At 34.3% G+C, this 15,802-nt stretch overlaps 1 protein-coding gene across 1 annotated transcript; it reads left to right on the forward strand.

The window, feature by feature from the left end:
- Positions 1 to 591: 591 nt before the first annotated feature.
- LOC128200175 (peroxisome assembly protein 12-like) lies at positions 592 to 15,789 on the forward strand. The gene is made up of 7 exons (XM_052892668.1): positions 592 to 859; positions 7,330 to 7,438; positions 7,735 to 7,940; positions 8,488 to 8,717; positions 10,069 to 10,210; positions 11,217 to 11,302; positions 11,937 to 15,789. The coding sequence occupies exons 1-7, from the start codon at positions 740 to 742 to the stop codon at positions 12,046 to 12,048; spliced, it is 1,005 nt and encodes a 334-aa protein (XP_052748628.1). The 5' UTR covers positions 592 to 739; the 3' UTR covers positions 12,049 to 15,789.
- The last annotated feature ends 13 nt before the right edge of the window (positions 15,790 to 15,802 follow it).

Here is a 15,802-nt window from a genome sequence, read left to right on the forward strand (position 1 = left end):
CATCCCTTATTTATAATTGGTTTGGTGGCGGAATGTCATCACTCCTTTGAGTTCGAATCCTCTAGGAGAGTAAAACTTAATATTCCATTGCAAGTGAAGGAAAACTTTGTGTTAACACTAGATAACGGGCAACCGTCGTAACAGTAAGACCTGTGCATAGTGCTTATTTTATCTTGGTGAGAGAGTATCCTTGAGGCGTTATTATATTGCGGCAGCGTAAATTTTCGCCAAAGAAAAAATATAAATAATTGCTACCCCTAAAGCAGCTTAGTAACATTAAATGATAACAAATAGGTAGGTCTGTGCAATTTTTTTATCATAAATTAGTTGCAGTATTGGTAATGGAGAAAAAAACTGCCGAGTATCCAGGGCCGAAAGAATATTAATAAAAAAGTAAAAATAACCAAACTGACAGTAAAATAACATCTTGACAATAATGATATAATTCCAGACAAATTATCATATTGAAGACTAGGCAGCATGATCTCTGACGCCTTAGCCTGTTCCACAACGGAACAAATGTACTAAAAAAAATAATAATGATATATGATTGACAGCAGAATGACACTTTGAAGTTCAGGCACTCTGACACTGACATTATTAGTAACCTCAAACTCTGTTTTCGACATATAATATTTTCATAAATAAACAAGACGATTATAATTAACAAATTTATATTTAAATAAGTCTTTATCGATTTATTACCAAGTGGAAATATATAAATCAAGTGCCAAACACAATGGCGGTGTACGCAGCGCATTTAACGCGCACTTTGCAAGGTACTCCTTCAATATTTCAAGTAACTGCCCAAGAGGCCCTGGGAACTACAGTTAAACCAGCTTTAAGGAAGCTAATAGAGGTAATATAGTAAAGACAAGAATGATATCTGAATATTAAATTCTATTTTATAGTTTTTTCATAATCTGATTAGCGATAGTTCGTAGTTCATGTTTATGATTAGCAAGAGTTCAAAGACCGGTTGTAATTTTGATTGTTTGAAGATAACATCCTAAATAACCATTCTTTGTTATTGTTATGCATCTGTTATATTTATATTGTGGCTTAACATGATTACCATATACCATATATATAGGGTTACCATTCCATCATCACCCATTAATAAATAGTCTAACTTAGGGATGATAAATCATATTACGCCATGATATAAATATAACAGATTGTAACATATATATAATGTTACAATTAAATTTAACACTCATTTTAACCCATTAAAAATATGATGTACAAGAGTTAAAGTTAATTAACTATATTGTGGACACAGGTGGCTCAAGACATTTCTTTTTTTTTTTTTTTTTTTTTTTTTTTTTTTCTTCTACTAGCAACACCAACGACAGTTGTCATTTTCAGCTGGCCGCTAATAAATAAATAATTTTTAATAGTCTATCACACGAATATTATATTTTCGACATCGTTATTAGTGATATAATAGTGCAATAAGTGTCGATTGTTGTTTGTGTCAATTTGGTAGTGTATTATTTGCAAAAATCGACATTAAAATAGTGCAACCGCCATCTGTCAAACTTCTTTCGTTGGTAAACAACTAATTTTAAAACTATTTTATAACTATTTGTTGGACTTATTCAAAGAATTTCATAATATATACAAGTTTTATAGAAAATATTCACATCAAGTTAAATTGATATTAATAATTGTGAAGTTCAGTTGTTGCGTACGTCGAAGGAAAAATATACCCACAAAAAATATATTGTAAGTAATTTTATGTTTTATATTAATGTAATTTGAAGGAAAGGAGCACAATCTAATTCCATTTACTTAATCTTGTAAAATATAGGTCGTATAAATATACCTAACAAAATTATTCAAAATTTTAACACATAAAATAAGTAAGGTTCAGTTGCTGTTCTCGTTGTGATACTTTTTTTAGAAATAACTCACTTCACTCTCCCTAGTAACTATTCATATATTCAATAATGTCACTATCTACCCGTTCCACAACTGCACGGCAGACAGAGATGAAGCTTAAAGTGGCCCTACAAGAACTTCAGGCATCCAAAGATCTCAGTGACAAGTTGATCAGGGAGAGAGAAGAGAGTGAAGATGAAATTTTAAAAATTATAAATAAAAATACCCAATTAAAATCAGAATTGTCAGAACTTCATAATAGCCATCAGGAAGTTATTGAGCAGCGGGATCAGCTTCAAGAACTAATAAGTAGCTTTCATCAATGTAGTGACACTCATGAGCAAGCCTTGAGGCGTATCACTGAATTGGAACTTGAGTTAAAGCAGGCATATTCTAAAATCAATGATCTAGACACAAGATTGGAATCTCGACAAAGTAATGAGATTAGTAATTTATATGAGGAACTTATTAGTGTTGACTGTGTGCCTCCTTCTACTACAGTTCCATGCACCCATCCTGTTGTAATTGACCTTACTAGTGATACATCACCTAAATTAGGCAACTATAACAGTAATATTTGTATGTTGAGTAATAATAAATTTAAAAAATATTTAAAACTAAAAAAGTTTATAATTAAGAATCGGAATATATTAAATAAGCGTTGCAAAAAGGGACAATTATTGAAAAAAACCACTTTGAATAATTTAAAATTGCATGATTACATTAATAAGTGTAATAATAAGTTAGTGGAAAGCCAAAAGTTATATGACATTGATACAGACTACCTAACTTCAAAATCAATAGTTTAGAATCTTCGCTTCATGATTTAAATACAAAGTATATTATCTCTCAGAAACAAATCCAGGAGCATATTTTAGCAATGGATGATCTGATTGATGTCAGTAAATACAATGCTGACCGTTTTGAGTCGTTGACTAAGCATTGTACATGTAATCACACAAATATATCAAATAATAATTCAGTTGTAACTGTGCTGGAAAATGAAGTTCAGGGTGTTTGTGCCAGTGACTGTAACCCTAAGAGTAGCACAATGGTGTTCTCTGACAGAATAGGCTGTAACTTTGGGTCTATATTGAAGTATCATCTTAAGGGTGATTTATTAAACTACTGCATGCCAGAAGCATCATTTACACAAATAATAAATAAAATTAAGTCTACGAAAATGAACAATATGACCACAATTGTGTTATTTTTTGGTAATAGTATTCAATTAAATAGGCAGGATGTAATTAAAGGAATTGAATATTTATTACAATTAAATGTGTATAAGATTGTATTGTGCGCTTTTCCTTACACAAATAGACATCTTCATAAAAAAATTAACAGTAAGGTACATTACCTGAATAACTTATTACATACATTGACATGTCGTCATAGTGACATTTTGACATTTTTTGATACTAATAGTTTTATTAGTGATTTTTATTTGACAAAAGATACAATGTATCTTTCTAAATCATCTAAAAATAAAATAGCCACTTTAGTGGCTTATAATATTGACTACATGAACAGTTTACATGGTAAACTTAAACATAAAAATGCTGACATAACAGATAATTCTATTAATATTTGTGACATAAGTACTATGACTGCAGATTTAAACTGCTCACAAAGACAAAGGGAAAGCAATCAGAATTAATAATTGTTCATCAGAACATACAAAGTTTTCCCGGCAGCGAGTTAATCATACAATTATTTTTAGAAAAGTATAATATTGATATTGTCTGTTTCACAGAACACTGGCTTAAAGAAAGCAATATGATGTTCAATTTAAATAATTATAACGTTGTCAGCTGCTTCAATAGAAAGTCAGTTAACAGAGGCGGGTCTATGATAATTGCAAGAAATAATATTAAAGTAAAGGAACGTGCTGACATTGTTAGACTTTCTATTGAGTGTTGTATAGAATTATCTTGTATAGAACTAGAAAATTATATCCTTATATGTGTGTACAGGCCTCCTAATAGTGATTACAATGTTTTTGAAGGGGTGATGGAGGATATTTTAAAAAAAGTATTTAATAGTATTAAAAAAATTATTGTATGTGGAGATTTTAACGTTGATATTCTTTGTAACACACCCACATGTACAAAAATTATTAGTTTATTTCAGTCATTTGATTTATGTCATGTCTTTCATGAACCCACTCGTGTAACTGCCACGTCTGCTACTTGTCTTGACAATGTTTTTGTAACTGCGAGTATACAGAAAAATTCATAATAAATAAACTTCCTTCAGATCACTGTGGTCAAGTTGTTAAGTTTAGCAGTCAAATCAATAAAGTCAACAATAATAAAAAATCAAAAAGACAAATAAACGTTTACAATATTAATAAATACAACAGCGCGATTAAAAATAAATTGGATTTGCTGTTACAATCTAGTAATAATCCTGATTATCTTTACACCAAGCTAATTAATATTTTATCCGGAGAATATGAACAATTTTTCAAGAAAAAAGAAGTTCATGTTAAATCTAAATTCACGGAATGGGCAACAGTAGGAATACTTAAAAGTAGAAATATTTTGTTTGATTAATACGATCAAAAAAATATCGATTTGATGACAAATTCACCACTTATGTAAAAAATTATTCTAAAATTTTTAAAAAAGTTTGTATTATGGCTAAGTCTAATTATTTTAATAAACAAATTAAGCAGTCTTCTGACAAAATTAAAACCATCTGGAGCATTATAAATAAAGAAACTGGAAGATCTAAAATAGCCTGTAATCAATTTACATTAAATTATGATAATAAATTAATAACAACAACAAAAGATGTAGTTAATATTTTTGAAGATTTTTTTGCTAATATTCCGATTGATATTACATCTTCTCTGGACTCATCTCAATCTCGAGCAAAAAAATTACTAGAGACTAATATCGGTTGTTGTTCTTTAAGATTTAAATTTTCACATGTTAGCCCCTTTCATATCATAAAAATATTCAAACAGCTAAATTTAAAAATACGGAAGACCTTTGGGGCATGTCTGTAAAAGTAGTTAGTTCTTTCATAGATATTGTTGCTCCATATCTAGCCACTATTTTTAATAAATGTATTGATAATGGCGTTTTTCCACATTTAATGAAATTTAGCAAATTAATCCCACTATTTAAATCAGGAGATAAATTTGAGCCAGGGAACTATAGACCTATATCTATTTTGCCAGTTCTAAGTAAGGTGTTTGAAAAGATAATGTTAAATCAAATGTTACATCACTTCAGGGTTAACGGACTGCTTCACAGTCAGCAATATGGTTTCACCGCCGGCAAGTCTACCACTGACGCAGGTGTTGCGCTAATGACACATATTTTCGAATCTTGGGAGAGGTCACAGGATGCACTCGGAGTTTTTTGTGACCTATCAAAGGCATTTGATTGTGTGGATCATAAAACGCTTTTGTACAAGCTCGAACATTATGGTATAAGAGATAATGATCTAAAATTAATGAGAACTTATTTAGAGGATAGGGTTCAAACTGTAGATATTGACGGTGTAAAATCTAAGGGAGCTAATATTAAGATGGGCGTTCCACAAGGGTCAATCTTAGGCCCCTTTCTTTTTAATCTACATAAATGACCTTCCCTTTATGGTAGAGAAAATTGCAGATATAGTGCTGTTTGCGGATGATACTTCGTTAGTGTTTAAAATTGGACGTCAAAGTAATCAATTAGACGATGTAAATTGTGCTATGTCTGCAATATTAAATTGGTTTACATGTAATAACCTATTATTAAATTCCAGCAAAACAAAGTGTATAAAATTTACACTTCCTAATGTAAGACTAATAAATACACAGTTATTGCTTAATGACGAAATAGTAAATTTTGTTAATGATACAGTTTTTTTAGGTATAACAGTGGACTCGAAATTACAATGGGGGCCCCATATTTCAAAATTGGCCAGTAGACTCAGTTCTGCTGCATATGCAATTAGAAGAATTAGGCAATTAACAGACGTGGCGACGGCTAAACTTGTATATTTTAGTTATTTCCATAGCATAATGTCTTATGGCATACTGCTGTGGGGTAAAGCAGCCGATATAAATACTATATTTGTTTTACAAAAGAGAGCCATACGTTCTATTTATGGTATGGGTTCAAGAGAGTCATTACGTCAGTGCTTTAAAGACTCAAATATCCTCACAGTTACTTCACAATACATTTATGAAAATATTATGTATACACGGAAGAACTTAGCGAGTTTTAAAAAACTCAAAGACTGTACAAGTAGAAACTTACGCAATATAAATAAGCTTATTTTACCTAAATGCCGTCTGCACAAAATCAGTAATTCATTCTATGGTAATTGCATAAGATTTTATAATAAACTGCCGGAATCTGCATTAAATCTGACAGAGAGGCAATTCAAATCTTATATTAAACAATTTTTATGTAAGAAAGCCTATTACAGGATAGACGAATTCATAGATGACAACATATCAAGTAAATAATTAGTTTATTAGCATACAACGTTATAATTTTATTTTCTCATTGCTTTCTTGATTTAATTGATTAATTTTAGAAATATGAAAGCGTAGCGGTTTTTTGTATTAATTGCCGCATGCATTCTTATGTAAAATGTGAATACTATAACTATCAGATGGCAATTGTGAGTAGCTTTGACGTGGTCTAGTGTTTTGAGTAGTCATGCTCACTAAAATGTCCAGACTTGTGGCGGCGTGGTGGGCCGGGTCATTGGGCTCCCTAAAATATGGTCGAGCGCAGTGATGGCTGGCTCATCCGTCATACTCGTGAACGGGTGCTGCTTGTAGGGACTGGTCTGCTCTAATCACTATGACTGATTTCCTCTTATTAATTGTTTAACCAGTTGGTTATGTATTCAATTTTTTTTTTTTCTTTTGAGTATTTAATTGAATTAGTGCTAATTGGTGGTTTGTATTCACACAATTAAACTTAAAAATGTAAAATAATAATAAAATTATTTAAAAGAGCATCACGCAAGTTTCTTGCTCGTTCTTCTTGTGATGAGACAGCTTTCCGAACGAGCGGTAAATTAAAAAAAATGTAATGACTTTTCAAAAGTGCTTCAATGTAAGTTTATTTGAATAAATGATTTCTATTCTATTCTTATTCTATTCTTTATGGCCGTCTAAGAATGAGGCCTGTGTTCAGCATTGGACAGATAATGGCTGAGATGATGAACTATGTTAGAACTTTCAAATATCACTGTTCTCATTATGTGCATATATATAAAAATATTTTTAAAATATTACTGTTGAGTTGTTTGTAATTTTTCTATAATAAATAATTTTTTTTTTTAAACCTTTATTTGTTGGGAGGATTTAAAGTAAAAACATGGTAGCAATGGCAAGTTAACAGAGTTTTAATAGCCTTACCTACTGATAAGCTGTGAATAAATATAAAGAACTTGAAAACTAAAAGGTAACTCTATGTATTGCAGTATTTAGCTGAAGTATACCCGGACAAGTGTGGGTGGTGTGTGCCGTGGTATGATGAGTTGTACCTGCTGTTTGATTGCTGTTTGCAGTACCACTACCTCAAACACTATGGTCAGTTACCTAAATAACATAATGTTTTTTTCATTGGCAAACCAACTATTTCAATTATGATAAAATTATAAAACCAATATGGGAGGAATAATGGAGTAAACCCTTGTGCCTACATGTAATATTGCACAATGATTATAACAAGTATGGTAATAAAAGGCTTTTATCCTTTTATGGTTTTGTTATACATAGTTACAAAATATTCAGAACTATTGAATTGTAATTAGAAAGTAGTATTTATAAATAAAGTTTTGTTAACCTTAAACATAATGTAATGAAGAAATTATAAAACTTTCCAGCTGCATCATTCTCTGAGAGTTTCTACGGCCTTCTCAGAGTGCCAACAACAGTCAGCAGTGAATTCAACCCTGGTAACCTGAGGTTACCAGAAATGCTGGAGTATGGCTCTGTGGCCTTGTTGGTACTAGTGCCATATATTAAAGATAAAATGGAGAAGATTGTAGACAGATGGAGAGAGGATGATGAAGATGGGAGATTGGGGAAGGTGAGTTATCTAAAACTAAAGGTGGACTAAAGAAATAGTGACATTACAAGAGCTTATATAGAATCAGATAGGTTTAGATGAAATTATTATATTTATTACTAGATATTTCATGAAATTTGAAAATTTTACATTATGAAGTGACAAGGTTTTTTTATGGCAGCAGTCAATTATTGTTATGTGCCAAACACAAATGGAAGAAATATAGGTTCTCTCAGAAAATCCAACTTCTGTATTTATAAAAAGTTAGCTATAACTTTTTTTCAATTTAAGAATTTAACATAAAAGATACAGACCTAACAATGATTAGATGTTTGTCATTTTTATGCAATACAATCTAAATTTTCTAATCAGACCATTTTCAAATTATTTCCTAAATGACATTAGATCGTCTTGTTTGCAAAGTTTATAAAATTTTTGCATCATTGTTTTCCTATCTTTAATTTTTCCTAAATATATATAAAGTCCTAGCATGCAAACGCAGGTGTTTAATAGTGGAAATAAAAGAGGTACATGTTAAGTTCTGAAGTGAATAAAAACTTATTTGTAGAGTAAACCAGACCGCGCCCGCAAGGCAGCTATCAAAATATACGCGATAGTCCACTTGGTCGCGAAGTCGGCGCGGCTGGTGCAGGCCGCCAGGTACATGACGGGCGCCACCCGGAGCCACTGCCCCGAGCTGGCGCTGCTCGGCGTGTCGCTGCGGGACGCGCCGCTCTTACACAGGGACACCTACACCTGGACGGGGTTCTTCAAGAACCTGCTCACGGGACAATTTAGGTAAGACGATGGTTTATTCGAAAAGGGAACAGTGAAAAATTTTGCAGGTAAATAATACTTACATACCTGCTTCTTCCGACGTTTCGACCTGAAGATACTGCGCGAGCTGCCAGACGAAGATGTCGGTCACTTCAGTTCTATCGTGACCACGACATAAAGCAATCCACGTCGAAATGCCGGCAATATACGGGCAAAATTTTCTTCGCACTAAATTCCGATAGTGTATTTATATATGTTTTTGAAAGTTTAAAATTAACCAAGTGAACAATGTTTTATTATATTATTACCAACTTTTACAAGTATCGTATACTTTTAAATATTGCTAGTCTAAGTTTAGGTTTTTTAATAGTTTTACATTAAAAAAAAAGTAATTTAATATGAGATGTTTATGTGAGATTTTTAGTTTTTAAGCAATTTAGAATGACAAACAAGCTGACGGTCCACCTGATAGAAAGTGGTAACCGGATGGGCTTTCCATCCAGCTTGTCATTTTATTTTGCCATTTTAAGTTGCATAAAAAAAATGACATATCACTCATAATTCACTTGCCACTCGTACATGACACATCACTCATAATTCAGTTGCCACTCCTACATGACACATCACTCATAATTCACTTGCCACTCATACATGACACATCACTCATAATTCACTTGCCACTCGTACATGACACATCACTCATAATTCACTTGACACTCGTACATGACACATCACTCATTATTCACTTGCCACTCCTACATGACACATCACTCGAAATTCTCTTGTCATTACTACATGACACATCACTCATTATTCACTTGTTACTCCTACATGACACATCACTCATAATTCACTTGCCACTCCTACATGACACATCACTCATAATTCACTTGCTACTCCTACATGACACATCACTCATTATTCACTTGACACTCGTACATGACACATAATTTTTATGTTGGAACTCTTTTTTTTTCTTGGTGAAATGTAATGGGATCTTTAGTTTCTTTTACATTATATTAGAAATTATCAGAATTACTTGATATTTTTTTTATTTATGGACCTAGAAATTGTATACAAGCATACTCGAGGGAAATATTTGCGTATATTGCAGTGCATGGGGGGTATTATGAGCGAAACAGTATACTCTGTTATGTCCATGGTACTGCTCATGTCTATAGGCGACGGTTACCGCTTTCCATCAGGTGGGCCGTCAGCTTGTTTGCCATTTTAAGTTGCATAAAAAAAATTTCATTAAATGACGTATATTTAACATTAACACTAATGTTTAGTATGCATCATGTTCCTTTTTTGGTAAAGTAAGGTATGTAATATTTTGATGGTTGTGACGTGGCGTGGCGGCGTGGTGCAGGGGCGCGGCGGTGTCGTTCCCGATGGTAGGCGGCGCAGTGCTGCGCGGCGTGCAGTACGGCGCCTTCGTGGTGCAGCTGCTGCGCTGGTGGGACGCGCGCGCCGCCTCGCACGCCGCGCTGCAGCCGCCGCCCGCGCCGCAGGTATCACACCCTCGCGTAGCTCGGGGAACTGGCAACCGATGGAGAAGAAAGGTTCTTGAGTGACGACTCCGTACGGGTAAATGCAGTAGATAGAGTGACGACCTTAAATGCATTGCAAGGAGTCCGTGAATGCAGGTGGCTCAGGATCGTTCCTTATGGTAGTCTATTAAGGAGGCCTATATTCAGCACTGGACGGATAACCTGAACCCGGTGGAGGTAAGGGATTGTTAGTAATGGGGAGGTTAGACCTCATTGCTATCAATACATTCTATCAACTCTACCTCCACGCGGTTTCCCCTGGAAACCACCGTGACTAATTTATCGTTGAGTTCGTCACGATGGGCTGACTTGTTTTTTCATCCTCACCTATCAACCCTCACTGGTACCTCGCTAGTGTATACCGATAGCGCAGGCGGGGTTACCAATCATCCATTAAAAAACCCGACCCGGTCTGGATTCGGTGAGTAACTGTAGAAGACAAAATGATGTTTGCCGGGTCGGTTAACATATCTACTATTGAACAAACGTCTATTATGGACTCCGTCAACAATTGAGCGGCTTAAATCGAATGAGACAAAGAAAGCCCTATGATCAGCAATAGGTGTGCACTTTCCTTTAGTCCTTTGAGCGTCTACGGACTTCATTTACGTCTACGGTCCAGAAGGAGACTGTATAAAAGTCGATTGCTTGGGTACCTCTGTTCTATTCGTGTTTCAACCGTGAAGCAGTTGTGTTTGCATGGCTGTGTTTCGGTTTGAAGGGTGTGATATGGCGTGAATTTACTGGGTACAGAGGAATAACACCTGAGTCCTCAGGAATGGCAACGCATGGAGGGTATCATGGGCGTAACAGTATATTCTGTTATGTCCATGGTACTGCTCATGTCTATAGGCAACGGTTACCACTTTCCATCAGGTGGACCGTCAGCTTGTTTGTCATTCTTAGTTGTATAAAAAAAAAATTAAAAAAGAGATATAATTTAATATTGTTGTTGTGTACATTGCAGCCCGATGAACGCGCCGTAAGATGGAAGAACAAGTGTCCAATATGCCTTCAGACCTGGAAGATTCCCACCGTGCTGCCAGTCTCGGGGTGAGTGAAAAATCACAAATTGTAGACAGCAGTTGAAAATTTCTTTTTTTACTATTTTAATCTGTTTTTGATGCCACTTTTTTCTATTCTGATTAGGGTATCGTCCTTTATTATCAAATTTGTAACTCTTTTTCATTACGAATTATTTTTTTCGTGTTTATTTTTTATACTATTGTGGTGACAAACAAGCCTACGGCCCACCTGATGGTAAGCAGTTACCGTAGCCTATGAACGCCTGCAATACCAAGAGCATTACGCACGTGATGCCATTCTGAAGAATGGCAACACATGCGTAGTTTATATATAGATACCCTTTATTGTTTCTTTTAAAAGATTACAATACCTTTACCTCTTTTTTTAAGAACCCTATGCATGTAGTCTCTTGGAAAAACCTCGACAGGGAGCTCAGTCCATAACTTTAACCTTCGTGGATGTAGGCATAGGGACCCATTTTTTTTATTTAAATATGAATTTAACATTTCATTGTATAGAAGAAGTATAGAATAGTACCCGCCAGCATATACCAACTACATAGGCGGGGTTACTTTTCCGTTATCATTAATTTCCCGGAAGAGCATCTGGCCGGATGTCCCGGGTGTCGTCGGCCCGTGGTATAGTGGTAGTGGTCCCGCAGCTACATCTTCTGCTACGTGTGCATCTCGCGGCACGTGCGCGCGCGGGCCACCTGCCCCGTGACGCGCTGCCCGGCCGCCGAGTCCTCGCTTGTGCGCCTCTACGTCGACTGATCCCGTGCGGACTCGCTGCTCACTCCATCCATGGATGACACAGTATAGGGGGAAAAGCTGCTGTGGAAATGGAACATACACAATTCGTTAACTGGATATTCGCGACGTCTTACATAACTCATACTCTGCTTACCAGTTTTACATGACACATCACTCATAATTCACTTGCCATCCATACATGGTCCCACTCGGAATTCACTTGCCACTCGTACATGACACATCACTCATAATTCACTTGCCACGCGTACATGACACATCACTCATAATTCACTTGCCACTCCTACATGACACATCACTCATAATTCACTTGCCACTCCTACATGACACTTCACTCATAATTCACTTGCCACTCCTACATGATACATCATTCATAATTCACTTGCCATCCATACATGGTACTACTCGGAATTCACTTGCCACTCGTACATGACACATCACTCATAATTCACTTGCCACGCGTACATGACACATCACTCATAAATCAATTGCTACTCCTACATGACACATCACTCATAATTCACTTGCCTCGCGTACATGACACATCACTCATAATTTACTTGCCACGCGTACATGACACATCATTCATAATTCACTTGCCATTCGTACATAACACATCACTCATAATTCACTTGCTACTCCTACATGACACATCACTCATAATTCACTTGCCATCCATACATGGTACCACTCGGAATTCACTTGCCACTCGTACATGACACATCACTCATAATTCACTTGCCACTCGTACATGACACATCACTCATAATTCACTTGCTACTCCTACATGACACATCACTCATAATTCACTTGCTACTCCTACATGACACATCACTCATAATTCACTTGCCACGCGTACATGACACATCACTCAGAATTCACTTGCCACGCGTACATGACACATCATTCATAATTCACTTGCCACTCGTACATGACACATCACTCAGAATTCACTTGCCACGCGTACATGACACATCATTCATAATTCACTTGCCACTCGTACATGACACATCACTCATAATTCACTTGCCACTCCTACATAACACATCACTCATAATTCACTTGCCACTCCTACATGATACATCATTCATAATTCACTTGCCATCCATACATGGTACCACTCGGAATTCACTTGCCACTCGTACATGACACATCACTCATAATTCACTTGCCACTCGTACATGACACATCACTCATAATTCACTTGCTACTCCTACATGACACATCACTCATAATTCACTTGCCACTCGTACATGACACATCACTCATAATTCACTTGCCACTCCTACATGACACATCACTCATAATTCACTTGCCACTCCTACATGACACATCACTCATAATTCACTTGCCACTCCTACATGACACATCACTCATAATTCACTTAACTATATAAAACATAACACACAGAATCCGTTACCTTATGATGGCTCAGATCGTATTCCACCAACAAATGTACGAAGTTGTCTTATTATGTAAAATCTTTATTGTACATAATTTACATTTAATTCATTCTTAAGTCAAACAAAGCCGGTATTCAGCTTAAGTTAGATCTGAAAAGGCAAGTTATTTCAACACCTCTGTAGCTGATCTTTTTTTTTTTTAATTCACATAAAGTTTCGTAATATCTTTTATGATATTTCGTCAAATTCAAAATTATGACTATTTACTTTTTGGTGTATAGGTTAGCGCTTTGTATAAGGTACGTATTAAAATATTGTGAAAAAGATGTATTGTGTGTTAATAAGAAAGAATGCAATAATACATGTATGTATTTGAAGGTGCTTCACTTTATATTCATTTATGAGAGGGTAGATGGCGCCTGCGTTTTGTTTAATAATGCTTTTAAGAGAGATTAAAAAGTATTGTAGCGACTCATTCCGCTACCTCCTTTTAACCGCGCCAACAATTTTTACGTTAATATAATATTAAGACCCTTTTTCGTTCCAGTGTAGTGACTAAGGACATTTATTGCATTCAACCACTAACCTTGCTTGCAGAAAGATTCTAATCTTGCAGTTGAAAGACAGAACGAGACCAGTAAACATCAAACGACAATAACATTTAAACAGTATTTAATATTTTACATTAAGTAGGATTCGTAAAGACAGGAACATAGATGACAGGAACATAAGATAAACTGAAATTCAAACGTCACAATGTTTCTAAATTATACAAACGAAAAAGGGTCTTAATATTATTATATTGAAATAAAAATTGTTGGCGCGGTTAAAAGGAGGTAACGGAATGAGTCGCTACAAGTGTCAGTAATGTAGCGTTATGGAAATGTACTCGATCTAAGAAATCTAAGTTTTGGATTTAAAAGTGGTATTTTTAAATTGACGAATAATAATTGAAATGGTGATGGTAATTCTTAATGTAATTTGCAATATCATTTGAATATTATTGAAATATGTGAAAAGAATATAAAAAAAAATTATTTGGTTTTAATATGTAACTACCCTCTTATTCATAAAAATGTCAAATTTTATTTTAGCTATTGAATTGTTGTCCTTTCTTTTGTGCTAAAATCTCAATTTGAAAGAATCAAAACAGTGTAATATTAATTTATTTTATTTATATATTTATTATATCAAAATCCACAGCTCCTAAAATATATAATATTTTATTGTTAATTTTTGTACTTGCAGTCAATTACGGATTTATACTTTATAAAATATTCTTTATTAAGAAGTAAGCGTTCACAAAACTTGTATTATATTGAAATAGATTTGTAGAATGTTTTAGTTACGAATAAGAGGGTAAAACTAGTACATTATACATATTTGCTATCGATATGTGATAAATAAATTATTTAAAGGTAACTAATAAGCCAAAATATTACATTTTTCAATGTAATATTAAAATTGTCATTCCTGGCATACCTGCGCCTACATATGATTGTGATAAAACTAGATTATAGTGTTATTTTATATATAAAGGTTGTATACTTAGATTATATACATAGAAATATATAGATTTGTATGGAGACATCCATAGAAATGTTTCGAGAAAAGTGGGTCAACTTTTTCATACAATTTTGCGTGATAAATAGTTATGTGTGATTCCTTTATAACTTCTATATTTATTTTGTCTTATAATTTCTGCAACTTTTTAATGCGTAAACACTCATTTTGTTTATTACATTTAATACGTAAGTATATATAGAACACTGATAGAAAAACGAGTCAACTAATTTGACAATTAGCTGACAGAAAGTTGCCCCGTTTTTGAGACTCGATGCTCTATCTATATAATCTAAGGTGGTATTATATTTTGAATATTAATATTGTTAATTAATTTTAACGAATTATTATAAGTACTCTATGACCATCGCACGAGGAACAGTAAAATTGAGAATAATCTATTTTTGAAGTCGGCTAAAAATAAATGTGTCAACGCCGACAAAAAAGGCCATTTCACAAGACTTTAAAGGGTTTGTCACTATTGTATATATTTATCCTTACACTGTGGTATCGAACAGGTATCTTTGTACTCTCAATAATTCTCTAACAGACTGTACTTATTATCAAAAAATTATCTATAGGTAAAAGTGGCATATTTTTTCCCATTTATCCTTACTGGACACACAATGGTAGTGACAAGGGAAAAAAATTCCGCTCTTACAGTTGGTCGGGACAAGTGGAATTGGCCAAGTGCACTGGGCCCATAACAGTGTAATACTTAATAGTTCCAGTGCCTTTGTTATTTTTACATTGTTACATATTTATACATTGTTACATTGTTTATACAAATA

Source organism: Galleria mellonella, unplaced genomic scaffold, assembly GCF_026898425.1.
Source record: "Galleria mellonella isolate WM207_F2 unplaced genomic scaffold, CSIRO_AGI_GalMel_v1 utg11135, whole genome shotgun sequence".
Lineage (NCBI taxonomy): Eukaryota > Metazoa > Arthropoda > Insecta > Lepidoptera > Pyralidae > Galleria > Galleria mellonella.

Bases quoted from the DNA above. Each gene is read 5' to 3' on its own strand.
- LOC128200175 (XM_052892668.1), top strand. From the start codon at position 740: ATGGCGGTGTACGCAGCGCATTTAACGCGCACTTTGCAAGGTACTCCT. The intron at 860-7,329 runs GTAATATAGTAA...TATGTATTGCAG, and splicing joins CTTTAAGGAAGCTAATAGAG to TATTTAGCTGAAGTATACCC. The intron at 11,303-11,936 runs GTGAGTGAAAAA...GTGGTCCCGCAG, and splicing joins ACCGTGCTGCCAGTCTCGGG to CTACATCTTCTGCTACGTGT.